At 42.9% G+C, this 27,791-nt stretch overlaps 1 protein-coding gene across 1 annotated transcript in view; it reads right to left on the bottom strand.

The window, feature by feature from the left end:
- TIPRL (TOR signaling pathway regulator) overlaps positions 1-16,135 on the bottom strand; it is a 28,476-nt gene extending 12,341 nt beyond the window's left edge. The window contains exons 1-4 of the mRNA XM_046682881.1: positions 15,922-16,135; positions 9,750-9,929; positions 9,007-9,106; positions 850-981 (exon numbers count right to left, since the gene is read on the bottom strand). Coding sequence (XP_046538837.1) covers positions 850-981; positions 9,007-9,106; positions 9,750-9,929; positions 15,922-16,025 — 516 coding nt within the window. The 5' untranslated portion in view covers positions 16,026-16,135. The remainder of the gene's footprint in view (positions 1-849; positions 982-9,006; positions 9,107-9,749; positions 9,930-15,921) is intronic.
- Positions 16,136-27,791: the final 11,656 nt, after the last annotated feature.

Below are 27,791 nucleotides of genomic sequence, written 5' to 3'. Positions count from 1 at the left end.
CTGTACAGAGGAGGTGACATTTTAGTTGTCAGTTGTGGGCCTGGCCCGGTGGCATGTAGGTTGGATTCACATGCTCCACTTCAGAGGCCTGGGGTTTGTGGGTTCAGATCCCGGGCATGGACCCACATACAAAATAGAGGAAGACTGGCAAGATGTTAGCTCATGGGCAATCTTTCTTAGAAAAAGAGGAAGATTGGCAACAGATGTTAGCTCAGGCCCAATCTTCTTCACCAAAATAAATAAATAAATAAATAATTAGGTTGAAGTTTTTCTGGAAAATGTTAGAAACCCAATTATAACCTAATAGTTAACAAATATGAATAACTGCTCGTGGCCTATTTATTATTCTTTTTAAGCATGTTCCACCAATGGAAGTAGTTTGTCCTCCACTGATAGAAAAGAATACAAAAGGAGAAGGGATTTTACACTCATCATTTCCATTTTCCACTTCTATATTGGAGACTGAAGTGTAGTTTAATGGTGCAATGAAATCCTAACACGTGGGTTATTTTCTAAATGACACCCATCTTGTTGTCTGCAGATCCTTTCAACATCATTTTTAACTCAAAATGTGAAAATTAAGCCATAGTTTTCATTTAAATTAAATAATAGGCAAACAAACTACAGAGTGGCCAGGTTAGTATTAAAAAATTGCTTTGCTAAAGTCTTAACAATATACTAAGATTTCGTGACTTTTATAATGGATATTAGTAAGATGTACTCTAGACCAAGTGAAACTTTACATGACATAATGTAAAGACAGTGTGATTCGAAATGAGTCTTATATTTCTGACCAATGGTAAGAATGGAAGAAAGAAAGAAATTATAAACAAAAACCATAATACTCACAACTTTTACACTCAGGCTTGAAACTCCATGATCATGAAGTTCATCCTCAAACAGGAGAACTTCTTCAAAAAACTTAATCTGTTCTCTGGCTTTCAATTTCTCTGTATCTATATGATCTGTTGTAGGTACAACCTGAAAGAAAAAATTTAAGAAGGAACACATAAAAAAAAATTGAAGGAACTAAAGACATAGGAAAGCAGTTCTTCCTACCAGCCCTTCCTGCACAGCCAGAGCACGTGGTTCTGTGGGTGTCATCAGAAGACATGAAAGATGAGCTATACCCCTTGCCTCTGAAAAACTTAAGACACTACAGATGGCTGATATTACAGCTTCCCAAAAGACAGAGTGAAAATTCACCATCTTTCATAAGTCAAATTAAAATCAAGTGTTCTGCTGTGACTATGAGAAAAATAATCACCTGAACATCAGTCAGCATGGTGAGCGACGACCATCATAAAAGTTCAAAGCAGTCTCGCGCTGTGCAAGGCCACTTTTAAGACATTCATTTGGAACTTAAAACAAGCTTTTTTTCCCCATTAGAACGATGTTATATATTTTAGATTCCCAGCCTAGTTCCCCAAAATCTACAAACAACATAAAGTGCTTTAAATAATGAGGTAAATAAGAACTTTCAGAGAAATTCTGAGGGGAAACTCCTAGCACTCCAAAGGGCTTTAGAAGATGCTGGCAATTTTTTCAATGTATTACTTTGTAACTCACACACACACACACACAGACACACACACACTCTTCTGATGAAGAATCAACAATCTCAAGGAGGGACGTGGTCATATCGGTAGCTCGCTAAATCAAGTGTCTCCTAATAGCAGCACTAAAGCATGATGGGTAATACCATTCCTTACTGCACTCAATTTCACTACAAAATCTCCAGTTTTCTATTCTTTGACATGGTTGTATCCCAAATAAACACAACAATGCTTGTTAAACCACACGTATTCAGTAAATGGTAGCCATCATTTTGCTTTACTTAATAGCCGTGATTAGATCATTTGTTTGACTCATGGATAGAATCAAGAAATGGACAGTAGTTTGAGATAAATGGACAAGAATTAGAAGAAAATGATACAGTATATTCAAGACTGCACAGCTTTTGGGGGAAAATGGTCTAAGGCAGTATTAAGTGCTATGTAGAGGGAAGAAAGGTTGCAATGAAAAGAATAAGCAGTTTGACTATAATTCCCAAGAGATGAAAAAACGCACAGTTCTCCATGTTCACCTACAGGGAACACTTAATCTCCTGCAATTGTACTCCAAACTGTGTCTGGAGCAGACATGAGACCACAACGGAAGGTGAAAATTATGGGGCATGGGGGGAACAGGGCTGCACATAACCAGCCCCTTGCATCAACTGCACGTTGATCTATTTCAGACAAAAGGTGGTGCCTCTAGGACTGCCAAAGAGCATGAAACTTTAGTGTTAAATAAACACAACTTGTAAATTCCTTACTTTTTATTTAGTTTTAGTTCAAAGGAACACATTTGAAAGATCCTCCTTACAGAAACTCCTGACTTCCAAAACATTAGTTAATCATGATATGGATGCTCTCAATGTTTTCCATATATACCTTCAGTAAGTGACCGATCAAAATGGATCCATCAGTTCTGCCATTTACTTGTTCTTATAAAATGTTTGAAAGAGAAAGATAAAAAATAATTAGATAAAACATAGGTTAGGGACAGTCATTATTTTTAACTTATGTATACTATCTTCTTCATTTACAAGGAGAAATATGTTTAAAACGTTCTACTTCCCAGGCCTCTCTCTTCCTCAACTTATCTTCTCCCTGAACTGAGGCATCTGAAAAGAAAAGGGGAAAAAAAACCCAGCTAAACTTAAAGTATATCAAACACTTTTGGCTTCCAGTATTGTCAGAGTAAGTAACCCAGACAAATCCTCTTGCTGAAGACATTTTAAAAAGCTGGTGAAAAAACAAAGACCTCTTAAAAGCATCAAATGGCCAAGATGCCAAATAACTACCAGGCTGAGATCTGGGAGAAGACTGGAGGCCGGAAAAGTGAGCCTGGACCTGGCTGGCTTTGGCCTGGAAACATCAGGACTGGCAGATGCAGAGAAGGTGGACTCTGCAAGCTTTTGGTGCTCACTAAGGGCAGGGACCTTGGAGAATTCCCTGCCACCTCCCAATTTTGGCATGATACCCTAAAGCGCTACACTGGTTCACAGCTTCCTACATTACAGACCCAGTCAACCTCAAACTCTTGTCCTAGACCAGAGGTTGGCAAACTAAGACCTGCAGGCCAAACGTGACTCATCCCCTATTTCTGTATAGACTGCAAGCGAAGAATCATTTTTACTTCTTTTAAATGATGGGAAAAAAAATTTTAAAAGAATATTTCACGACATACAAAAATTATATGAAATTCAAATTTCCACGTCCATAAATAAAATTTTACTGGAACACAGCCATGCCCATTTGTTTATGTGTTGTCTATGGCTGCTTTCAACTACAACAGCATCGCTGAGTAGCTGCAACATACACTCTATGGCCCTCAAAGCCTGAAATATTTACTATCTGGTCCTTTACAGAATCAGTTTGCAGACCTATGTCCTTGACTATGAATGCCCTCAAGTGCCTGTCAGAAAAAAACGCAAGTCCCCTGTAGAGGAAAAATCATCATCCTGGAATTCAAACAAAAATAAGGAGGCATATAGGAGCCTAGCTACCCTAAACCAGAACCAACCAGAAATAAGGAGACAATACAAGACCCTAGAGACTTCAGGTACTAAAAACCCCATGCTGTGAAGGAACAGTGCACTCTGGTTTCGAGGAAATAAAAGCTGAGGGTGAAAATTTCAAAGGTACTAGAAAATTTTTTTTTTTTTAATTATGATCAGGAAGCATCATGCTGGGGGTGTTGGCAATGTTCTATTTCTTTGCCTTCTGGTCACATTTTACAATTCATTAAACTGTACCTTTACGTTTTCTGAACTTTTCTGAGATATTTCACAATTTAAAAAGGGATGGAACACCAAACTCTTGATACCATACATGAAAAATAAGTCCTGTTCACGTCTTTCAAACGGGACCTCCCTCACATCAGATGGAGGTTTATAACAAGGAAATTACTTGACGTAAATATTTTTTAACTTATCACATAAAGTTAATTAACAGCAAATGCCAAAAGTTACTGAAAACAGCATGTGTGTGTTGTGTGTGTGTGTGTGTATATCTTTTCTTTTTGTCTTTAGAGTATATCTCATTAACAATATATAGCCAAATTGCTGTGTTTTACAATGATTTCTTTCTTTTTAAAAACATGGAGATATAACTCCCATACTATATAATTCACCCTTTTAAAGTGCACCATTCAGTGTTTTTTAGTATATTCACGAGATCATGCAGTCATGACCACTATCTAATTCCAGAACATTTCACCACCCCAAAAGAAACCCCCACATCCAATTAGCAGTCACTCTCCACTCTCTGCTTCCCCCAACCCCTGGTAACCACTAATCTAATTCTGTTTCTATAGATTTGGCTGTTCTGCAAATCATTCTGGAATCATACATCTGTGCCCTTTGGTGTCTGGCTTCTTTCCCTTAGCATGTTTCCAAGGTTCATCCATGCTGAAGCACGGATCAGTACTTCCCTCTTTTTTTCAAGGCTAAATAATATTCCATTGTCTCAATATACTAGTTCTGTTTATCCATTGATGGACATTTGGGTGACTTCCACATTTTAGATATTATGAATAATGCTGCTATGAACATCTGTGTACAGGCTTTTGTGTGGATATTTGTTTTCAGTTCTCCTGAATGGATACCTAGGAGTGGAATTGCTAGGTTATATGGTAACTCTATGTTTAACCTTTTTGTTTTAATCACAGTAAAAAATACATAACATGAAATCTACCATTTTAACCATTTTTAAGTGTATATTTCAGTAGTGTTAACTATATTCACAGTGGTGTGAAACAGAGCTCCAGAACTTTTTTATCCTGCAAAACTGAAACACTATCAGAATTGTTAACTCATACCCCTAGAGAAAACAGCTTTATCAACTAGTGTACAATACTTACGTGCAGTTCCTTCTGCCTTCAGTCTTACAAACACCATTCATTTTCAATGTTTAAATCAGTACATTTTCCCCTAAATTTACTTTTAAAAACTGAATATATTAAAGATGATACACAAATAGCCAACAAGCATATATAAAGATGTTCAACACCACTAATCATTAAGGAAATGCAACTCAAAAGCCCTCACACATTACTGGCGGGAACGTAAAACAGTGCAGCTGCTGTGGAGAAGTAGGGAGATTCCTCAAAAAATTAAAAATAGAATTACCATACAACCCAGCAATTCCATTTCTGCATATATATCCAAAAGAACTAAAAGCAGAATCTCAGAGATATTTGCACAACTATGTTCACAGCAGCACAACACCAAGAGGTAGAAGCAACCCACATGCTCACTGACAAATGGATGGATAAATAAAACGTGTATACCTACAACAGAATATTATTCAGCCTTAAAAAGGATGGGAAGTCTGACGTATGCTACATGGATGAACCCTGAGGACATTATACTGAGTGAGATAAGGCAGTCACAAAAAGACAAATAAAGGATGGTCCCATTGTTATCTAGAGTAGTCAAAATTCAGAGAAACAGAGGACAGAATGGTAGTTTACAGGGCCTGGGGAGAGGAGGAAATGGGGAGCTGCTGTTTAACAGGTAGAGAGTTTCAGTTTTGCAAGATGAAAAAGTCCTAAAGATTCGATGCACGACAACAGGAAGATACTTAACACTACAGACATATGCCACATAAGGACATTTCAGTCAACAACTGACCAAACGATGGTGGGCCCATAAGATTAGTACCATACAGCCTAGGTGTGTAGTTGACTACACCATCTAGGTTTGTGTAAGGACACTCTATGATGGTCCCACAATGACGAAATCGCCTAAGGACACATTTCTCAGAATGTATCCCTATCCTTAAGCGATGCATGGTTGTACTTAATACACCCAGAAACTGTTACAATGGTAAATTTTATGTTATGCATTTTTTACCACAATAAAAAGAAAAAGAAGTTCAAGATATTAAGTCACACCGAATCAGTTGAGCAAATGTTCCAACGTGTTTTTAAAAAATGCTTTTTTAAGTGCCTGGATACTAGGCATGTCTTATTCCTAAGAGACAGTACAAATAGGAGAAACAGCCTTCCACTTCTACTCTCCTGCAAAGTCAATTTATTTATTTAATAAGAAAGAAGAAAACGGCCATATGTTGATAGGTTACTATGGGCCAGCTACATATTGGGCATTTGACCTGTTTTCTCATAACATTCTCATAACATGATCGTAGAGAAGTGCCTATGGTGGCCCAGCTAATAAATGGCAAGGCTGAATTTGAATCCAGCCAGGTCAGCACAACTCTGAGACTGGCTCTTTTCTCTAACACCATGATACAACTCACAGAATCAGAGGTTAAACAACCCCAAAGAGTGAGAAAACACTAAACACACACAGACCAGCAGCCCCCAGCAACTAGAAAGCAAGAATTTAAGTGCAAAAGAAAGACCTCATTCTAATGCCTCAATGCCTGACACTCTTTACTATCCACATAAAATGTATTCTCCTAGATAGGCATACAATTCCAGGGCTTTTAAATAGTGATTTGGTGAAGGGTTGAAGATTGAAGAATTTTAAAAATCTTAAGTAACATTATAGATCAAATAAACCTTAAAGGTATTAAAAGAGTTAAATGCAAAAAATGTTCCTATGGAAGTGATCTTCCATATATAACAGACATGCTTAACAATAAGCTATAGCCTTGACATTTATGTTATTGCTATTATGTTACTGAGATACGTACTTTAAAATTTTGAACCCATTTCTTCATCTACAAAATGAGGATAATAATACCTATCCTATAAGGTTATTTTGAGGATTAAGTGACAAAGCCTTAACAATTTTGCCTGGAAACAGTCAGTTCTGGGTTTTTCTTTTCTTTTTTTTTTTTGGAGGAAGATTGGCCCTGAGCTGACATCTGTGCCCATCTTCCTCTACTTTACATGTCCAACACCTGCCACAGCATGGCTTGATGAGTGGTGCATAGGTCCGCACCTGGGATCCAAACAGGCAAACCCCAGGCCACCAAAGCAGAGCACACAAACTTAAATGCTGTGCCACTGGGCCAGCCCCAGGCTCTTCATTTTTTAAAGCCATATAGGAACACAATCATCAGCTCTGTTTAGACCATAAAACAAAAATAAATATTTAGATAACATATCTATTTTATTCTTGGTATTTCAATAATAGTAACTTAGCTCCCCTCAGTTTGAGGTATGATATTATCATAGTAATAACAGCAGCTGCCATTTATTGACATCTTACAGTATAACAGACACCATGCTAAGCACTTTATACATACAATCTTTTTCACTACCTCACAACTGGTATGATCCCCAGCTGACCAAAGTGAGAAACAAAGCTTAGCAAGATCAAATTGTTTTCCAAGCTGTCAACTGATGGTTCTGGGATCTGAACCCAGGTCTGTGTTCTGCCAAAGCCCGAGCTCATCACTACCAGCGAGTAGGTAATAACACTGACATTTGTCGGCAACATCTTAGAAGAAGTTACACTACAGGCTGAAGGGTCAATAAGAGTACTGAGCACACGCTTTTCACCTCCTCCGACTCTCTCACTCCATTTCCATTGCCGTAGTTCTTGCTCCTTGGTCACGGCTAATGCTACTTCATAGACTCCAGGAGGCTTTTTCGTAAGTCAGCCCACAAACTAAGTAAGTCATCATCATTATTGCAGAGGGTTAAACAAGTTCCCATTTCCTCACTCCCGGCAATGAAATATTAAACGGCCTATGCAATTTGCAAAGTTTTTCAATCAAGAGTGAGGAGAAAGGAGAACACTAATCAATGAAGTATCATAAGGGACTGATGCAACCTTCTTCCCTCATTAGCCTGTAAGGGAGGGATTTTTGACTGTCCTCTGCTGTATCCACGACTCCTAGGATTAGTGCCTGGCACACAGTAAGAGCTCAAGAATGAATGAATGAATACACATTCTCTCAAAAACTGTGTTTTTGTCTAGGAAACAGCATGGAAAAATACTTAAAGCTTGGAATGTAGGAGTGCCATAAACTGAAAATAAGAATTATGAAGTTCCTGCTATGAACTTCTATCTTCCCAAGATTCTAAAAATCTACGCAGAAACAAGGAGCCCACACACAACCCTATCTTCCTAACATTTCCACCTAAGCACCAACATACAATATAGGGTCTCCAATAACTGCTTTTAATGTAAATAGCTTACACTGAAATAATTTTGTTCTCTATAATGGAATGGGATATTTATCATCCATTATAATAGAATGTGACATATAATAGTATGTGATACTGAGAATGTGATATTTAGAATGTGATCTATAATAGAATGCGTGATTCATGTGAAATGAATGTGACTTCATTTCAGTTACACTGTAAGATTTCAAAATACAGCTAAGCTCTCAACGTGAGACCTAACAATTCCACTTTCCTAGTGTCATTTATGATGAAGTTGAGTCTCTTCTTAAGCAGGTCTTACACAGATGCAACTTGACAATATAAGGCTTAAGAATTTATTGAGAGCTTGCCCACAGATTATCTCAAATCAAAACTCTACGGCGTGGTAGATATTTCTGTTTACCCAATCTACTGATTAAACTGAGACTCAGACAGATTAAGTAACTTGGCTAAAGTAGTATCAAGTTCACACATAGTGCAGGCAGGACAAAAACCTAAATTGTCTGACCAAAAGTCCTATTTGCCCACATGCCTGTTGATCTGTAAAACTGTAAGCTACTATCTAGCAGGTTCTGTCTAAATCACCTAACACATTCCACCAAGGACAGATATACATTCTAATGTTTCTTGACAGTGATAATGACAACATTAAGGAAGTTTGCTATTGCTACCAACCACATTTTTAAGATAAAAATTGTTCTACTATGGCCTTCTTTTATTTTCTGCTGATAATCATCAAGCAAAATCCCCTCACATTAGGTTCTGAAGCCTCCCACAACAGAAAATAAGTAGAAGCAAAAAATAACCCATTACAAAGTTCTACTGCTAAGACCGTCCAAGACAATGACTCACAAAGCAAAAAAGAAGATTTACCTTTAACTTAAGTGATTCTCCAAGTAATGTTCCCTTATAATCTGTTGTATAGGTCCAATCGTATGGTTTAATAACCTCCTTGGAGTGGTCACCCTCCGTCCTCAAATACCAAAATGAGAAGGATCAGATTCAGTGATGCAGAATATAGATCATCTCTATTCATTTATCACATCAAATTACATTCTACAAATAATGTAAAATATCCTACTAAATACATATACTTGTCATAGTTCATAAATACAACTTCTTACAGTTTTTCTGCACATTTATTGTTATTTAACTTGTCATGTGCTGATGTAGTCTCTCCCACTCATCTTTATATTGCCTGAGGACATGGTTTAAAAGCTTATACTTCACTGTATCCTCCAAGGTCCTAGTACGTAACAGGCACAAAGTAAATAACTGCTGATTTATCAAGGAAAATATATTTTTTTTAATTTCACTGCTCCTCAAATTTTCAATGCAAATCCTAAGCAAGCATTTTTCTTCAAAAACAAGAACATTACAGTTCACAGGGTACTGCCTCCTCACTAAAGAACCCTGAAAACTCAAAAAAGTAAACCCTACATAGCTCAGCTTGACTGTAAGTCAACTGAACAAGTATTCAAGAGGTGGGTAAGTAATCTCCATTTCATGGATGAGAAAAAAAGAATTCTAGAATGATCCAACTATCAAGCTTAATATTATGACTGAATATTTCTTTCAAGTCTTTCTCCTTTAACCCGTACTGCCCAGATTCTCACCTGCTTTCCTGCCACTCTTCGGCACAGGCTACTTTAAGCATTCCTTGGTAGTTGTTTACACATCTTAAGGCATCTGTAGCATTGAATTCAATCCCAAAGCCAGAGCCATGCTGGATTCTTAAAACGTTGTCTCCAAACATCATTTCAGGGAGAGATGGCATATGCAATTCATCGGCTAACCTACACATCACCAAAAGTCAGGGAGGATTACTTTATACAGCTGTTGGCACTGCTGTTTCCTTTTGATCCCAACAGAATACTTCCTACATTACTGAATGAGTTAAGTAAGATATGATTTAATAAACATAATGTATTTGTAAAGTCTGTAAATGCATTTGTCATCCATTCTCTCCATGTATATCTTCATGGCACCGTACTAGGTAGTGAGCTAAAGAAGACAGATAACAAAAATATAAATAAATACATAACATAACGTCAGCTAGTGATAAATGACACACAAAGAAAAGCAAGGTAATTGGGATGCTATTTTAGGTAGGATGGTTAGAGACGCTTCTGAGATGAGCTGCAAAACTACCTTGTGAGCTAAGACAGGTTCAGAGACTTTAAGTAACTACCTCAAGATCACAGAGCTACTAAGAGCTAACACTAGGCTTCTTTCTATTATACTAGACTGCTTTATAAATACTTGGACCTCATTTGTCCAGCCTCATTGGAGAAGAAAGTTATATTAGACATACTACAAAGCCAGGATCATAAATTATTAATCCACAGATGTGTTTTCATTAGCCTGTACAATATTTTCTTGAATATTTGAAATAGTTGCCAACAATTATTGAGAAATAGTTGCCAATAAAAATTGAGAGACTTTTGAGAAATCTGGACTTCTGGTTTCTCTTTTTCAAAAAAAATGGAAGACTAGGCAACATAGGACCTGCATTGCCACACAGCACCAAGTGGCTAGGGCTGAGTAGAGGCTGCCCCCTTTAAGTGGGGCCCAGGCTCTCTGGTTCACCAGTCACCTTGGCCCTTCGGAAAGCTGAGTTCGGAATCCTTGTTGAAAGTTTTCCAAGTGGCAGCTAGTTACTCATTTCGGAAAAAGCAACTGTATGTACAGGTTCCTGTGCCTTACGAACCCATTACCTCAGTCACAACCCGGACTTTCAACTTAGGGATGAAAGTTCAGCTTCTCAACCAAGTGCAAGTATCTACGGGCTGGCAGGAACCCCTGAACTTTAACCTGAGAACTCTGCCCCATAGACTCATGCTGAATTGAATAATGGCCAATTAAACTTACTCTGATCTCTCTTTTCCTAAGTCTGAATGACAGTCAAGCACAGACCAAGAGACAGGACACAAAACAGAAGTCACAAAGTAGAGAGAGGGGAAGAGTGAAAATGTTCAGTAACAGCAAGAGAAGCAGAGAGAGCAAAGCAGAGACTGAGAAATAACAGTAACAACAACAGACTTCTACAGTTGTTGGGGCCGCGAGAATTGCCGTTCATTTTCTGAGATAATTCTGTGTTCAATTATTTCCTCATGTACTATTAAATTCCCTTACTTGAGGCAACTTGGGTCTCTAATCCTTGCAACCTGAAAGCATAACTAACACAGAGGTTTCATGGAAGTGAATTTTCCAGTTACTTTATACACCAAATTTTTTATTTTATTGATTTTGGAAAATTTTCAAAATGTATTATAGATTTTTCTGTGTTCTTAAACAAAAAATATAAAACATTATTTTACTTTTTCTTGATGATCAGGGATCATCACATTTAACAATCTTGTGAGACAGTGTCCTCAAGCTCAATTGAGTGTGTACACCTCTGGCTGCTCCAGAATGTGCTATCTGGCCCTGAAGCACCCTTGCCCCTTTCTATTTGGTTTCTAATCTATCATAGGCTGGAAAAGCAAACAATCACACATTTCTTAAAATTGCATAATGAATAAAAAGAGAACATGAAAAATAGTAACAATTCATTTACTAGGGCAAAGAGACTGTAGGGAACTTTTTGCTTCCTTACATCTCCAATATGGTTATAATTATAAAGTGTGCACTAGAGTCCAAAGTCTAAATATGCTCTGAACGACATTCTAAGGGACTCTTAATAAAGCACAGCATTTCAGCGCAGGTGTTCTATGATAGCTACTTTAGCAGATCAGAAGGCTTTCTTTTCTTTTTTCTTTTCTAAGACTTCTGGATTTTTGAACAGCTACAGGGCTTTACTTGCTAGGTAAGGTAAAATACTACTATATTAAAGAATATATTCTTACATAAAGCCAACAAAAGATCTATGCATATTCTAAGACCACAATTACCCTCTTTCCAATTGCTTTAGATCTATTTCCAATCAGACACATCAATTAAATCTTGTACATATATTAAAAACAAATAAGCAAAAGACCCTACATGAAAAAATTAAATAGTTTAGGCTTTCAATGAGAAAAACATTGATTCTTATTAGAAACATCTATTTCATTCCTGATCATCAAAGGCTCATCACTTTCAAGAATAAAGATAGGTTCTAATTCCATTATGCCTTTCTAGGAGATGACAACGCATCATAGTCCCCATGTTTCCATAAGCTTCATATCTCTGGTGAACCTTTTGTTTTTACACAACAAAGTTATATTAATTATAGCTCTGAGGAAAAGATAGCAAAGATCCTGTTTCTTGTAGGAAAACAACTTTTCCAGTAAAATTTTCAACTTGTTGCAAGTTTTAAAAGGTGATGATGAAGAAAGTAAAAACACCCACACTGAAGAGGGAAACCAGCACTTGCTCATACGGATTTCCAGAAGGACTCTGTCAATTTACATTCCACCCTGGGGCAACAATTAAGCAAAAAGCACCAGAATTTAATCTAATTTATACTCTTTGACTCAAAATATCAGCTTTGGGAAATCTGTAATAAAGAAATAATCCCCAATGAAGGAAAAAAACTACACGTTAATATTGATAATTATCTTATTTACAGTAGTGAAAAAGAAAGACTCTAAATATACAATTATAAGAAAATAGATGGTATGCAAACTACAATATATCCATACGATGAAATATTATGGAATCATTAAAAAATGTTTAAAAAGAGAATATAATAATGTAGAAAAATACTTATGATATAATAGCAAAGGAAAAAATCAGCCACATAATGTATATTTATTAGATCTGTGCATGTGTATGCATATGTGCACATATCAATGATCTAACATTTTAAGTTGCACATCTTTAGGATGATCTCTAATAATGTTAATCTTTCATCACAGATTTTAATAAAATTTACTGTTATTAAAAGATAGAAAAGATTAAATACTAGAGAGATTAACACTCCTGTGTTCATTGCAGCACTATTCACAATAGCTAAGACATGGAAACAATCTAAATGTCCACTGACAGATGAATGAAGAAAATGTGGTTTATTCATACAATGGAACATTATACAGCCTTTAAAAAGAAGGAAATTCTGCAATATGTGACAACATGGATGAACTTTGAGGACATTATGCTAAGTGAAATAAGCCAGCCACAGAATGACAAATACACATGATTCCACTTATATGAGGCATCTAAAATAGTCAAATTAATAGAGTCAAAGATGGTTGCCAAGGGCTGAGGGAGGGGAAATAGGAAGTTACTAATCAACAGGCATAAAGTTTTAGTCAACCCAGGCAAGTAAGCTCTAGAGATCTGCCATACAACACTCTACCTGTAGTCAATAATAAGGTATTGGACGCTGAAAAATCAGTTAAGAGAGTAGATCTCATGTTAAGTGTTCCTAAAACAACAAAACGGTATTTTTTTAAAAAGGAAAATATTAAATAATTAAATAAAATAAAGATCAACTGTAATTGGAATAAATACCATAAAAAGATCAGATAAAACAAGTTTACTTACTTTACTCAATAATGCATACCAAATATGAAATAATCTAAGATGTGATTCTGTGGATTTTTTCCCAATATACCTGGAAAAATCTGGCAGTCCTATAAAATATTCCAGTTATATATGTGAAAGAAACACTGTCACCACCTTAAACTACTTCAAATGTTCTAAATTCAGAGTATCTCAAACACAGGCCAAACACAGAGGATCTTAACCCCATTTCCACTGCTGAGCTTCACTCTTAACAGATGTGTATGACCATTTATAAGGCAGGGAAGACCGGAAGCCTCTATGGGTTTAAGATGCCTTCATTCATTAAAGGAAGCTTCTCTAACTCAATATTTCCCCTGATCCATTTATTTAGCACCCTAGAGGTTTTTATACCCTAAGGCAAGGCACCACAGAACAATTTAGGATGGGTTAGGGTAATCTTTCCTTTTGTCATAAGAAAGAAGACTTAGTATACTCAGGCAGATCTATTTTAGAAATAATAAAGATATTAAAGATCTGGAATTTGATTCCCTTAAAAACTCTCTAGAGACTGGCTGGGTGGCATAGTGGTTAAATTTGCCCGCTCTGCTTCGGCGGCCCGGCTTCCCCCGTTCGGATCCTGGGCGTGGACCTATGCACCACTTATCAAGCCATGCTGTGACAGGTGTCCCACATATAAAGTAGAGGAAGATGGGCACGGATGTTAGCTCAGGACTAATCTTCCTCAAAAGAAAACAAACTCTCCAAGCAGCCAGCATCTCTTAGAGTGTCTGTAAGTAAATTATGTGGGTAACCACAACTTGAAGCTGATTGCTTTCTATATAAGTACAATTATATATATGGTGCAATATGTAACAGAAAATTATATGGAGGGGAAAACTCACAGAGTAACTCAATCTCAAAAAAGGGAACTTTTTTCCTTTCTTTTCTGTATTTCCCTAATTTTTCTTAGTGAGTCTGCAACAATGCTTTTTTTTTTTAATTAAGAAGCTAAATGTCCTTTCCTGACCCTCCTTTCTTTCTTCCTCCTAAATCTTAAAACGCCAGAGCTCCCTGGGGTTCCATCTCACGACCTTTTCCTTTTCTTCTGAATGACTTCTAGATAAACTTAATTGACTGGAAAGGCTCCAGGTATCAACTATAAGCTGATGATTCCCAAACATAAACCCATGGACAAGCCATCATTTTGAAGCTCCAAGATAAATATATCCAAATGCCTGCTACACCTCCACTTTGTGATCCACACACAATCACAGTTCAACAAACTGAACTCATCCTCTATGATCCTCTTCCCTTCTTATAAATGCAACTCCTGCCCCCAATCCGCTCCTCCTCCTGTGTTTCTCACCCTGTTCAGTGGCAATGCTTTCCACGCAGTGGCCCCAGCCAGAAATCTTCCCATCAGTATAGGTTCCTCCTCCTATCAATTGGCCATCATATCTAGGAACTTAACCTTCTAAAACCTCTCCTCTCCTCTCTCCCCTTCTAAGCGGTCTCCTTGCCCAGTCCTGAAGCCCTCGAATCCATCCTCCACATCACCTGCGGAGAAATCACCAGGGTGTCCATCTGATAATGGCGCCCCTTCGTATTAAACTACACCCGGTGGTAGCAGATAAAATACAAAACTCCTTAGCCCGGCATACAAATCCCCTCAGGGCCTTCCCCGCACTTCTCACCCCTGCTCCTCTGGGACCTCACGCTCCAGTCACAGAAACGGTCCTTCAAACCAGTCATTCTCCCCGCTCTGCCGGGCCTCCTGGCTTCACACGTGCCCCACCCCTACCCCGATCCACGGGCTGGGTCGAGATTCAGTTCAGGCATCCCAACTTCCCGGATGCCTTGTCTCCCTCAAATAACCCCGCGGATACATCTCTATCAAACAGCTACTCGCCCCGTATGATAATTGTCTGTCTTTCTCTCCGTGAACTCCTTGACGCAGAGGTGATCTTCCATCTTCCGTGTCCCAAGTGCCTGGTACAGCACCTGACACGCTTTTTAAAAACCAAGCCTATACACCCTGCCGGTTATGAACCCCAAGAAAACAGGTCAGGGTCACCCACAAAGAAACAGTCTAAAGGTGGCGCCGTCGGGGGCAGGTGGAGACCGCCGGCGAGAGGGGACGTCCCCCGGACAGCCGCGCTCCATCACACCCAGCGGAGCGACGGCGTCCCGCAGGCAACGCCTGGCGAGCGACCCGAAGGACGGAGACGGTGGTAAGAGCTTCTCAGGTGTCATTCGGACACCCCGTCCCCAGAGCCACAGCCCCCGCCCCAGGGGAGGGCTGCGGCTGCGCCGAGCTCGCCCGGCCTCCCGCCCAGGCCCGGCGCCCCGGAGCCTCACTTCTCCACATCCGCCGACTTCATGATGTGGGTCTTGGCCGCCGTCAGCTTCCACGGCCCGAAGGAGAAGTCCTCGTGGCTGCTCTGGAAGCCGTGGATCATCATGGCTGAGGCGGGGTCCGCGCGGGTCACACGGAACAGGCCGCGGCCGACACGGCTTCCTCCGCCTCCGTCCAGCCCAGCCCCGTCGGCCGGCGAGCCGTTACCATGCCCGGCTCCGCCCCTCCCCGCCCCTCCCCGCCCCCTGCCGGCCGACCCGGGAGCGGGCCCTCCTTTCCGCCTTCTTCTCCGCCCCTTCGCTTTTTGCTTCCGGGGCCAGTTGTTAATTCTGCGTGGTCCACTTCTGACGTCATGACGCGCCGGAAAAACGAGAGAGAACACGCTGAGGGGCGGGGCTTCGGCCGCAGGGGGTGTGGTCAGGGACGCACCACCCCCGGAGCTCGTTGGATGACGTCATCTCGGGCATGTTGCGGATGGTCAGGGAAGGCGACGGTCTGTCAGCTTGACCCTCGCAGACCGCGCAAAGCAGCCTGAGTGCCTCCTGTGGTGGCGGGTCGGTGTGGAGAGGGGATGCCAGCATTTTTATGTTGAGGCCGGAAAAGTAATCCCTAAGAATTTGGGAGGTCCAGCACCAGGTGTTCCATGATTTAGAAGTGGCCATCTAGCCACTATTAAGACAGACTATCAAAAAATTCAATCCTTCCGGGCTGCCTCGGCGGCCTGGTGGTTAAGTTCCCGGCGCTCCGCTTTGGCGCCGGGGTTCAGTTCCCAGGGGGACCTACACCGCTCGTCCGTCAGTGGCCATGCTGTGGGGCTGCTCAGGTACAAAAAGGGGGAAATTGGCAGCGAGGGTTAGCTCAGGGCGAATCTTCCTCAGCAAAAAAGCTCATCCTTTGGACATTTCAAGACTTTCCTGGTCTAGCTGCTACCTAGGCACCTGGTATAGTGGAAACAACACTGGAGACCTGGGGCTAAATCCGCTTTTGCAGCGCTGTTGTGTGCATCCTTGGGCAATCCACTTAACTAACGATTTTGGCTTCAGCTGCCTGAAAGTGAGGTGGTTTGATGTGAGGGCATCTCCCAAATGTGTCCTTCTGGCCTCATTTCCATCAACTCCCTTGCAGCCCTACCCACCTGGGCTCAGCCCTTACCCCTGCTGCTCTGTCTGAAACATCATACTTCAGATGCAACCTGGCACCTTTTACAAATATAGATTCTCCAGCCCCTGGGCCTTGCTCTGGCCTAGAATGATGTGCCTTGGACTGATACATCGCCTTCAAAAGGCTTTTCCTGAACCCTAACGCTGGATTTAATCATTTCCTCCTGTGAGCCACTATATTGATTTAAATCAACTTCACTCATTCCAGTTATCACTGTCCATTCATTCACCCAATGAGTGATAAAATGTGAGCACCTGCTATTCGCCAAGCATTCCTTTTATTACAAAAGAGCACTCATACCCTTTCTCATAACAGAGATTGGCAATGGAATTCAAAAACGTGCTTTCAGAGATACAAGGCAGGACTTCCTGCCCCTTGAAATGCATGTTATCCGTCTATCCAATTTCATCTAAAATTTCAATTGCTTCTAGATAGGGCAACAGGTCACTGATTTGCTTAATCAGTCATTTACATCTTAGTCTAAATGATTTCATGTTGTCATTTTCTATGAGCTGGTCTTGATAGAGAAGTACCAGGCCATCCCAGCTAGAACTGAGGAGTCAGTGCTTTCCTGCCTATCTTCCCAAAACATTTGTCCCCTTCCAAAAGTTTCCTAGATGAGATGTGATGAAGACTGCCTCGAATAGGGGTATTTTTATTTAAATTTAAAAATTGAATAATTAAACCAGTTATCTCTATGGCCTTCAGTTCGACAATTTATTAGAAGACTTTAAAATTCTTTGAGAACACAAGGAAATGAATCTTTAAAGGTACAATTTCAAGCACTCATGCATTAGAAAGAGAGAGATTTAGGCATTGGTAGGGCGTTTTCAGTGCCTATTCAAGTACCATCATGCAACAACTATCTGCTTTATAAAGTTGGTTCCTGGGATCGAGTAATACCAGTCATACCTGGGACTTGATGCAGGGAGGGAATTCATTTTCAACAAAATTGGACAAAGGATGTGAGAGCCACTAGATCAAACTGTCGACTGTACACATTTGTCAAGATTCAATTCTGAGAACAACCAACTGGTTATTAGAGAAATTTACTCACTCAACAAACTTTTTTAGCACCTACTATGGTGCCAGAAATTGTTTTAGGTATTAAAGACACAGGAGTGAATAAAACAGGCAAGATCCCTTTCATCTTGGAGCTTACACTGTAATGGAGAAGACAGGTAATAACAAGTCAACACAATGTATAATTTCAGATATAAATTCTGTACAGAACATTAAGCAAATTAAGTGGAGAGGGTAAGTGTGTGTGAGTGTGTGTGTGTGTTTGGGGGGTGGGGAGCAGACTGGTATGGATGGAGTGATCTAGATAGAAACAGCTCTTTCTAGGAGATAACACTCCAGCGGAGATCTGCTGACAAGAAGGGAGATCCATGAGAAAATTTGGAGGAAGAACATTCCAGGCATCAGGTATTCAGGCCCAGAGGAGGCCCTTTCTTGCCCTTTAGTAAGAGCAAGAAAGCCAGTGTGGCTGGAGTGGAAGGAATTGGGAAGAGTTCAGAAAGGCAGGCCGAGGCTCCATCATGGAGGTGTGGTGGAAGCTATACCATATCCTTTCTGGGCAACCTTATCTAATGACTATACCATTCTTCAAAAAAAAAAAAAAAAACAACCTCTGTTGAGCGGAAGCTTTCTCTCTTTAAACAACCTGTGCCATTTATGAAGAACATTCTAATGATTAAAATGTTCTCTCGTAGGTTAAACTAAAATATGCTTCCTTGTTACTTAGATTATTTGAAACTGGTTTTGCCCCTGGCGTGCCATGGAACAAACATATTCCCTCTTCCATATGATTGTTCTTATATTAAAATTATTTTATGCCTTCCCCTTTTTACTTATCCACTCACTTGTACATCTGTCCATCCATCCATCCATCCATTCATCTATCTGCTTATTTATTCAATGAATATTTACATTTCTAAGATCTGAGGCATAGTTCTTGGAGAAAGGCATTACAATGGATAATATAAGTAAGCTATGCTATTCCCCAGCCTCAAGCAACTTTTTTCAAGTCACCTGTGCCGCGTGCCAAGGATATATAGATACATAAGACATTGTCTGTAATCTCAAGTATAAGATCAATTGCACTCAAGTATAAGAAATGAAGTAAATAAATACAAACAATACCATATGACATCTGGGCAGTAAAATGGTGCGTGTACGTGGACAGAGTACTAGGGGAAGGAGTAATTCATTCTCTCTGTGTAGGTTAGGAATGATTCATTCAGAAAGGAGCTGATGCTGGAGCAAAATTTTAAATAAAAAGTAAAAGATTTCACCAGGAGGAGACAGTCCACTTCAGACACGAGGAACAGCCAGTGCATAGACATGGAAGCATGGAACAGCGTGGTATGAGTAAGGAGCAGGAAGTAGTTGAACATTGCTGGAACATAAACTTTTACCGGGAGCATATAGAAGATGAGTCAAGAAAGGTAGGCATGGGCCAAGTCATGAAGGAACTTGATGGCTGTGCTAAAGAACTTGGGATTTTTTCCAATGGATGGTCAGGGGCCACTGCCTAGATGAGAGATCATAATGGCCTAAATTTGTGTCTTCAAAGTGAGGTACACACACACCAGGGTATGGACGTCTTCCCCTAACGGTGCCGGGAAGGAGGAGGAACATCTGTGGGAGGCTCACTCCGCGCCAGGAACTGCGTGTTGTTTAGACATTCCTCAGACCGGCCGTGTACCCTTTACTCCCCTCACTCTGCCACCTGCGTCCCCGCACCTCCCCTTTCCAGAGGAGGAAATCAAGGCCGACAGAGGTGACATGAGTTACCCAAGGTCACAGGCAGGAGCCAGAGCTGTACTTTCCCTCTCACACCATGCGAGTGTCAAGTGGCAGGCACGAGAGTGAGGGGTACCAGAGTGCAGAGGAAGGAGCTGACCGGGACACACGGAAGGCTTCCTGAGTGAGGAGGCAGGGTCTGAACTGAGTCTCAGAAGGTAAGAACGTAAGAAGATTCTAAGCAGTCGAGGAAAGGACAAGGGCAGCGTGGGAGGGCTCCAGCCCTGCCGGTCCTCGGGCATCCCCACCACATGGGCACTCAGCTAGGGCCGTGCATGGGAGGACAGCGGGGCTCGGGCTCACCGACATGGCCAGGTGCAGCGGCGTGTTGCCGTGCTCTCCGCGGGCATCGGTGTGGGTCAGCAACACCATGACGCAGTCCAAGCGGTTGCGCATCACGGCCACATGCAAGGCTGTGTTCCCTGCAGAGCTGGTGTTGTTCACGTCGCAGCCCCGTTTGAGCAGCATGCGGGCCATCTGTGGGAGGCAGGGTCAGGCCCGAGTCAGTGGGGCACCAGGAGCAGCTGTGACCTGCAGTACCTGGCAGCATCAGGGCACTGCCACTTCCTCCCTGACACGCCTTCAGGTACCGGGCCTCTGGAAAGCTCTAGCAACAGATTGGCACCTGAGCTAACAACTGTTGCCAATCTTTTTTTTTTCCTGCTTTTTCTCCCCAAATCCCCCCAGTACATACTTGCATATTTTAGTTGTGGGTCCTCCTAGTTGTGGTATGAAGTAGGAGAGTTAATTCTCATAAATCGATTTCTCATAATCCAAATGAGTATATATTGGGTTATGATTATAGATATAAAAGACCCAGAGGGCTGATCCATAGGCATACACCCCCCTTGTTTTGCATATTTTGTGAGCATACATGTGGTAGTTTTAATTTTGATTTTTGACTCTAGCTCCACAGCACCCGAAATACCCTAGTGCTCACCTTTAATCCATCATTTTGTGGGTCAACAAATCTTGCCAAGGTATTGCTTAAGGCCTGCTTTTGGCCGCAAAAAAATTGTAAAGTAGGCAGAGGTTAAATTTTATAACTTCTTTTTCAACTTCTCCTTTTTTGATATTCCATTCTGCTAATATTTTCTGCCCCTACTTGGGGCTGGCCTATACTAGCAGTAGCGCATACTTAAAAATCATTCCGTCCCTCCCCTAATCAGCACAAAGTCCACTGTCACAGACATTGGGGGTGGGAGGAGATGGGGAGTGAGCTATGCCTACCTCAGAGAACCAGTGTCTCCAAACCCCAGGGGGCTTGTACCAGCACGGCCCCATCTTGTCGTGGTTGACTGGGCCACACTGGACACCTGACTCAAGCTGAGCCGATCAGATTCTCCATCCTGGAAATGTGAAGTGTGAACCAAGAGACAGCTATCAGGATGTCTATTAGGAAGCTCTGGGGGGCCAGGTACAGACGGAGGCAGAGAGAGCTGATCTGCAAAGAGAGGAAACAGGAGGAAGGAGAAGAGAGAGACTGCTAGAGCTGACCGGCACACCAGGCTGTCCAGCTCCTGCTGCCCTCCTCCCTGAGGCCTGGTTGCTCAGTTTCTCCTCACATCCACGAGGTTATTCCACATCCTTGAATGCATTCTCTTTTTTAAAGAATAGACTATTTTGCTTAAGCAAGACTGAAGAGTGTCTCTATTGCTTTCAACCAAAAGTAACTTGACTAAAACACTCCCTTAGGGGATGTGTTTTTGTGTTTAATAATCTCATCATCAATAAACTGAGAGGGACCGAGGCTTCCCTCAGGCATTTCATTCCTGGAGACACTTCTAGGCCACAGGCCAACGTCTGGTGAGCTGCTCTCTCTGTTCCGAGGGCTCCACCTGCCGTCTGGCGTATCTGCTCCCTTTGGTCCACTTCGGAGGGGAACGAGGGGTCTGCTGCCGCCTCCTGTGTTGTTTTGATATAAGCATAACTCCTTTTGAGGATTTAAAAAGTATCAGTTTAGACAGCTAGTAAAAACAGGGAGCCAGAGAGAAGATTTTTAAAAAGATACAGGAAGAAAATAACACATGAAGTGAGATGGGTGGTGGGATGGGTGGTGAGATGGGTGGGTCCTTATGTTGTTGGAGAGGAGGGTAGTAATACAGATGAATAGACTTTGCTAAGTATGCATGTTAAAAATTTCAGAGGAACCGCTAAATAGGAACAGAATATATAACTTCAATCATCGGCCGTCATCGGCCGAGTGCATCATGAGCCAGAACACTAGGGAGTTTCTGGGGCTGCCTCTTCTAAGCATCTCTGGCTCTTATAGCTGCTGGGCTGCAATAGCAGAAAATGAGCTGCAGTTGCAGACCTGCTGGTGGCTGGATTTCAACATAGGTTCAATTTGTAAGCTTGCAGGTCTCTTATGTGACTTTAGGACATTTATTAGACCAAGAGTGGGAAATCTAGAGTTGGAGTAGTAAGATTCGGGAAAACTTCAAGTTCCCTGATTCCACTGTCCCCAGCCCCACCTCCTCGCTCTGATGTGGATGGTCCTGACTTGCTTGAAGACTCTAGGATAAGCTCATCTGAGGCAGATAATTTAGAGGAGGGTGCCTGTTCTTTCTGTGCCCCACACCCACCACTTCTCATTGCTTCTAGATCCATTACTATACTCACTCTCAGCGTACCTGGAGGACGAGTTGCAAAGTCAAGTACAGAACTCGTGAACAACAAATTGCAATATTTTGCTAACTTATTTGGCAAAATCCCAGGAAACAAGTGTGGGAATAAAATCTAACCATGCTGGTCCAACGAGAGAGGAATATAATTTTAGAGTGAACTGAATGCGTTGCTATGTTGATTCAATGTGCTGGTGTGAACAGCTGGGACTGGTTTGCTCAGTAGGCCGACTGAAACCTGAACTCAATCATGACCCTTGATGATGGAAGTAGAAATTCAGAGCTTCCTTGGTTTGATGTGGAAGTAGTGCAAAGGCATAGGATGATAACAATGTTGGGGTGGATTTCTCACATGTAACCTGCTCATCTACTTCCTAACTACATCCCCTAGAAAGATTAGAGGACATGTGCTTTACCAACAAATACAGTGGTGAAAAGGGCACCACATCCTTGGAAAGTACTTTATTGGCCGACCTCTGTAGTGCAGGGATGGAGGTGGGAGATGTCCCATTCCAGTAGACTCCTTGATTTCCATGGGGATGTAAAGATGTCCAAGATGGCAAAAGCCAAATAGGAGCGTTTAATTGACCAGAGGCAATGTGAGTATGGTAACTATAATTGGCAGCAAGGATGGAGTGATTATCAGAATGGGTTGACCCATGGAGATCTTGGGGAGGGGCAACTGATGCTGGGTCCCTAGGCCAGAAATGGATGGCAGTACATTATGGTTCTACTCGGTCTGTATTACCAACACAACCCTGGGGATAGTAAAAAAAAAAACTTGGACTGTATCACCACAGAAGCCATAGCCCCTCCCCTAATTCCCAGACCTGAGTCAGTTCGCAATCCTGAACCCCTCAAATGAAGGGGAAGCTGGGTAGCCTTGCCTGTTAGGACTGTCCCCACATTGCAGACCAGCTCAGCCACTTGCAGAGGTCACCAGTGAGGGAGCTGGGCTTGACCTCAAGCTTGTCTGACTGTAAAGCCAGCACCAGTGAGAGAGATCATTGCTGATTGAAGTCATCAGGGAAAGCTTCCTGGAGGAGGGGACATGAGCTGGGCCTTGAGGGGCTCAGTGTACCCTTGACATAGCATGGTATACATGTTGGTTGGTTTTGTTGCAATTTTATTTGCAGAAACTCCCTAACCAAGAGGTGTAGCCCTGAGTCTGGCCTCTTCCTGCACCAGGCCGCCCCCTGACCTTCCTCACTACCCTGTGGCTCCTCTCTCCCCAGGTGTGCTGAAATGATCATCAGCATGGACAGCAACCAGATCCACAGCAAAGACCCCCACTATGGAGCCAGCCCCCTCCACTGGGCCAAAAACGCGGAGGTAGGCGGAGTCTGAGGGTGCCTGGTGGGTGGGAGCGGGGCAGGGTCTGGCCCTTTGTTCCTCAACTCCCACAGGCAGGGGTTCTGAGAGGACTCCGAGGGTGGCACCTGGGTGGTTGACCTCATAGTGGGCCCCTAGGCAGGTGAGCCCAAGTTGAGATGACATCCTGGCATTGCCCTGCTGCTCACTGGCATGGTGATGATGTCCCCTCTGCAGCTTCTTCCTGTATGAGTGGGGAGTCCTATGGCCTGCCTTTGGAGGTGTTGTGAAGTCAGTGAGTAGTATGTGAGGAAATTCTTCATAAATTGTCAAATGCCTCGCAAACATAAGGTGATGGGTGACGATGATGATGGCTCCAGCTGCATCCACAGAGCATCTGGCTGGGCGTCTCCTCTGAGGCCTGTCCCAGAGCCATGCTCCACACCCCAGGAGGGTGGAGGCCTCTGGTCTCTCGTCTCCAGGAAGTACAGCTCAGCAGTGCTCCGGGTGCCCCTGAAGAGCATGGCCTGCTTGTCAGCCTGGTGGGCCCGGAGCGGGGAGATTCCACCTCTGCTGGGCGCCTTCTTCATGCCAGGAGCTAGACACCAGTCAGGCCCTTTCGTGTATGTTTCCTCATTTACTGTCACCCACTCTGTGAGGTGAATTGTCTCAGTTTCTTTTATCCTTGTTTTCTCCCCAAAATAAGCAGGGAACTTGAATGGGTAAACATAGGCTTTCTCAAGTTACAAGCTTAACCGTGAGTTCAGAACTCAGAGACGGGGATGTGCTGGTAGAGGCAGGGTGCGGGGAAGCCACGGCTGAGGTCTCGGTGGATTCTCGGTCAGGGTCAGGCCTCTCTCTGGGGGAGCACGAGCAGCAGGCTGTTCCTGAGGGTGGGCTGTGGGCCTGGAATCAGAGCCTCTTCACTGCAGTGTGAGTTCCGTGGCTGATGTTAAAAAAATCAAAAGAGGGAGAAGATCCAAGATGGCGCCATGAGTAGTCTTCTTTGTCTCTCCCCCTTCGAGTCTACAATTATTTGGACACTTATCGCTTGACAAAGGATATCCAGACAGCATCTCAGGACGTCTGAGATACCCACGCGACTAAACATCAGAAGGCGGACGGACTTTCCTCCGGGAGGATGTGGAAATAGGTGAAAACTCTCCGACCCCGACCGAGCAGCCTAGTACCCGCAAGCGGCTTTCTTCCAACGGACACCCCCAGAGGATCTACACACATCTAGGGCAGGAGCGAGCACACAACAGAGGAGCGACGGTGGAAACAGGTGACCAGAACCCTACCTAAACCCCCCGCAATTACACCTAAACGCAGAGGGAAACTTTGGAGTTGCACACCTGAGCCCACGGGGAGAGTCTCTCCCTGCCATTGGTGGGGAGACCCCCGCCTGGTGTTCGCGGCGCCCAGAGGGTCCCAGAGAGAGTCACTGAGGGTACGGAGGTCTCCCAGCTGCCGTTGCCTGCCCTGTGGGAGTAGGGATTGCCGGAGATCTCAGAGAGGACCGGCGGGGCTGTGGGAACTTTCAAAGGCCGGCTCTGCGACCCAGAGGGGAAGCCTTGGCGTTCCGCCCGGGCAAGAGACAAAACTCTCTGTCTGCCATTAGCAGAGGGGCCACGCCCAGCATTCACGGCTCCGGGAGAGGCCCGGGGAGAATCCCAGAGGGCGGGGTGACCCCCAGCTGCCGTTGCCCGCCCTGTGGGAGTAGGGATTGCCAGAGATCTCAGAGAGGACTGGGGCTGGGGGAAGTTTCAAAGGCTGGCTCTGCGACCCGGAGGGGAAGCCTCGGAGTTCCGCCCGGGCAGCAGACAAGACTCTCTGTCTGCCATTAGCAGAGGGGCCACGCCCAGCATTCACGGTCCCGGGAGAGGCCCGGAGAGGATCCCAGAGGGCGGGGCGACCCCCAGCTGCCTTTGCCCGCCCCGTGGGACTAGGGATAGCCGGAGATCTCGGAGAGGACTGGGGCTGGGGTGAGTTCCAGAGTCCCAGCTTCGTAGCCTAGGGGGAAACCCTACAGGCTCACAGCAGCCTTAGGGAAAGCCTCTGCACAGCACCAGTAGAAGGCACCCAGCCGCCAGCCACAAGGCTGGAAGACCCCAGGGCAAAAGCAGCATAGCTAGGTGAACTAACCACAGACTGTAGAAGATGCCAATAGCTCTCCTGCGACCCATAGAGGACAAGTGAGATTTTGTGGGTGCTGACAGCAACGGAGCGACAAATATAAGTGATCCCACCCCTGGCCGCTGGAAAAGCCCATAACACCGTTGCAGACCCTAAAGAGAGAGCACATCTAGGTGGGCTGCAACAGTAGGCACCAGCAGCCTGAAGCCCCCCTGTGACGGCCCCCATGGCAGAGGAGGGAATCCAAAGGGCCACTGTGGCTACGAGGAGGGGCCCAGGCCCAGTTAGCAACTGCGGACAGAGTTCCTGGTTGGTGCAGTATAAACAGCTGCTCCCCCACCACAGCAGCTGAAACAAGTGAAAGGAGCAACTAAACTCTATCTCCATGTGGAGGCACAAATCAACAACATCAAGCAATATGAAAAAATACATTAAATCTCCAGAACAGAAAGAAAGTAACAAATACACAGAAAACAATCCCAAAGAAAATGAGATATATAACCTAAATGATGATGACTTCAAAACAGCCATCATTAAAATTCTCAATGAGTTAAGAGAGAATTCTGACCGACAACTCAACGAGTTCAGGAGCTATGTCACAAAAGAGTTTGATACGATAAAGAAGAACCAAACAGAAATATTGGAAATGAAGAACACAATAGAGGAGATTAAGAAAAATCTAGATGCTCTGAACAGTAGGGCCGATAATATGGAGGAAAGAATTAGCAATTTGGAAGATGGCAATATAGAATTGCTGCAGGCAGAGGAGGAGAGAGAAGCAAGACTAAAAAGAAATGAAGAAACTCTCCGAGAATTATCAGACACAATTAGGAGATGCAACGTAAGGATTATAGGTATACCAGAGGGAGAAGAGAAGGAGAAAGGGGCAGAAAGCCTATTCAAAGAAATAATGGCTGAGAACTTCCCAAATCTGGTGAGAGAGATGGATCTTCAGGTGACAGAAGCCAATAGATCTCCAAACTTTATCAATGCAAGAAGACCAACTCCACAGCATATAGTAGTGAAGCTAGCAAAAGTCAACGACAAGGAGAAAATACTAAGGACAGCCAGGCAAAAGAAACTAACCTACAAAGGAACCCCCATCAGGCTATCAGCAGATTTCTCAGCAGAAACTTTACAGGCTAGAAGAGAGTGGAATGATATATTCAAAAATCTGAAGGACAAAAATCTACAGCCGAGAATTCTCTACCCAGCGAAAATATCCTTCAAATACGATGGAGAAATAAAAACTTTCCCAGATAAACAAAAATTAAGGGAGTTCATTGCCACAAAACCTCCTCTTCAGGAAATCCTCAGGAAAACCCTCATTCCTGAAAAATCCAAAAAAGGAAAGGGGCTACAAAACCAAGAGCAGAGGAGATAAGTAGAAGGACAACAACAGAGAGTAGCAGCTCTACATCAGAACAGATTAAACCATGGGACGAGAAACAAAGGAAACTGAAGAAAACCGGAAAACAAGACACAAAATGGTAGTGGTAGGCCCCCACATCTCAATAATCACTCTAAATGTAAATGGATTGAACTCCCCAATCAAAAGACACAGAGTGGCAGGATGGATCAAAGAACAAGATCCAACAATATGCTGCCTCCAGGAAACACACCTCAGCCCCAAAGACAAACACAGACTCAGAGTGAAGGGATGGAGAACAATACTCCAAGCTAATAATGAACAAAAGAAAGCAGGTGTCGCTATACTAATATCAGACAAGGTAGATTTCAAAGCAAAACAGATAAAGAAAGATAAAGAGGGACAGTATATAATGATAAAAGGGACTCTCCACCAAGAAGACATAACACTTATAAATATATAC

This window comes from Equus quagga, chromosome 13 (genome assembly GCF_021613505.1).
Source record: "Equus quagga isolate Etosha38 chromosome 13, UCLA_HA_Equagga_1.0, whole genome shotgun sequence".
Lineage (NCBI taxonomy): Eukaryota > Metazoa > Chordata > Mammalia > Perissodactyla > Equidae > Equus > Equus quagga.
Note: the sequence above shows the minus strand (reverse complement) of the source record. Positions and strands in the feature narration are given on the sequence as shown.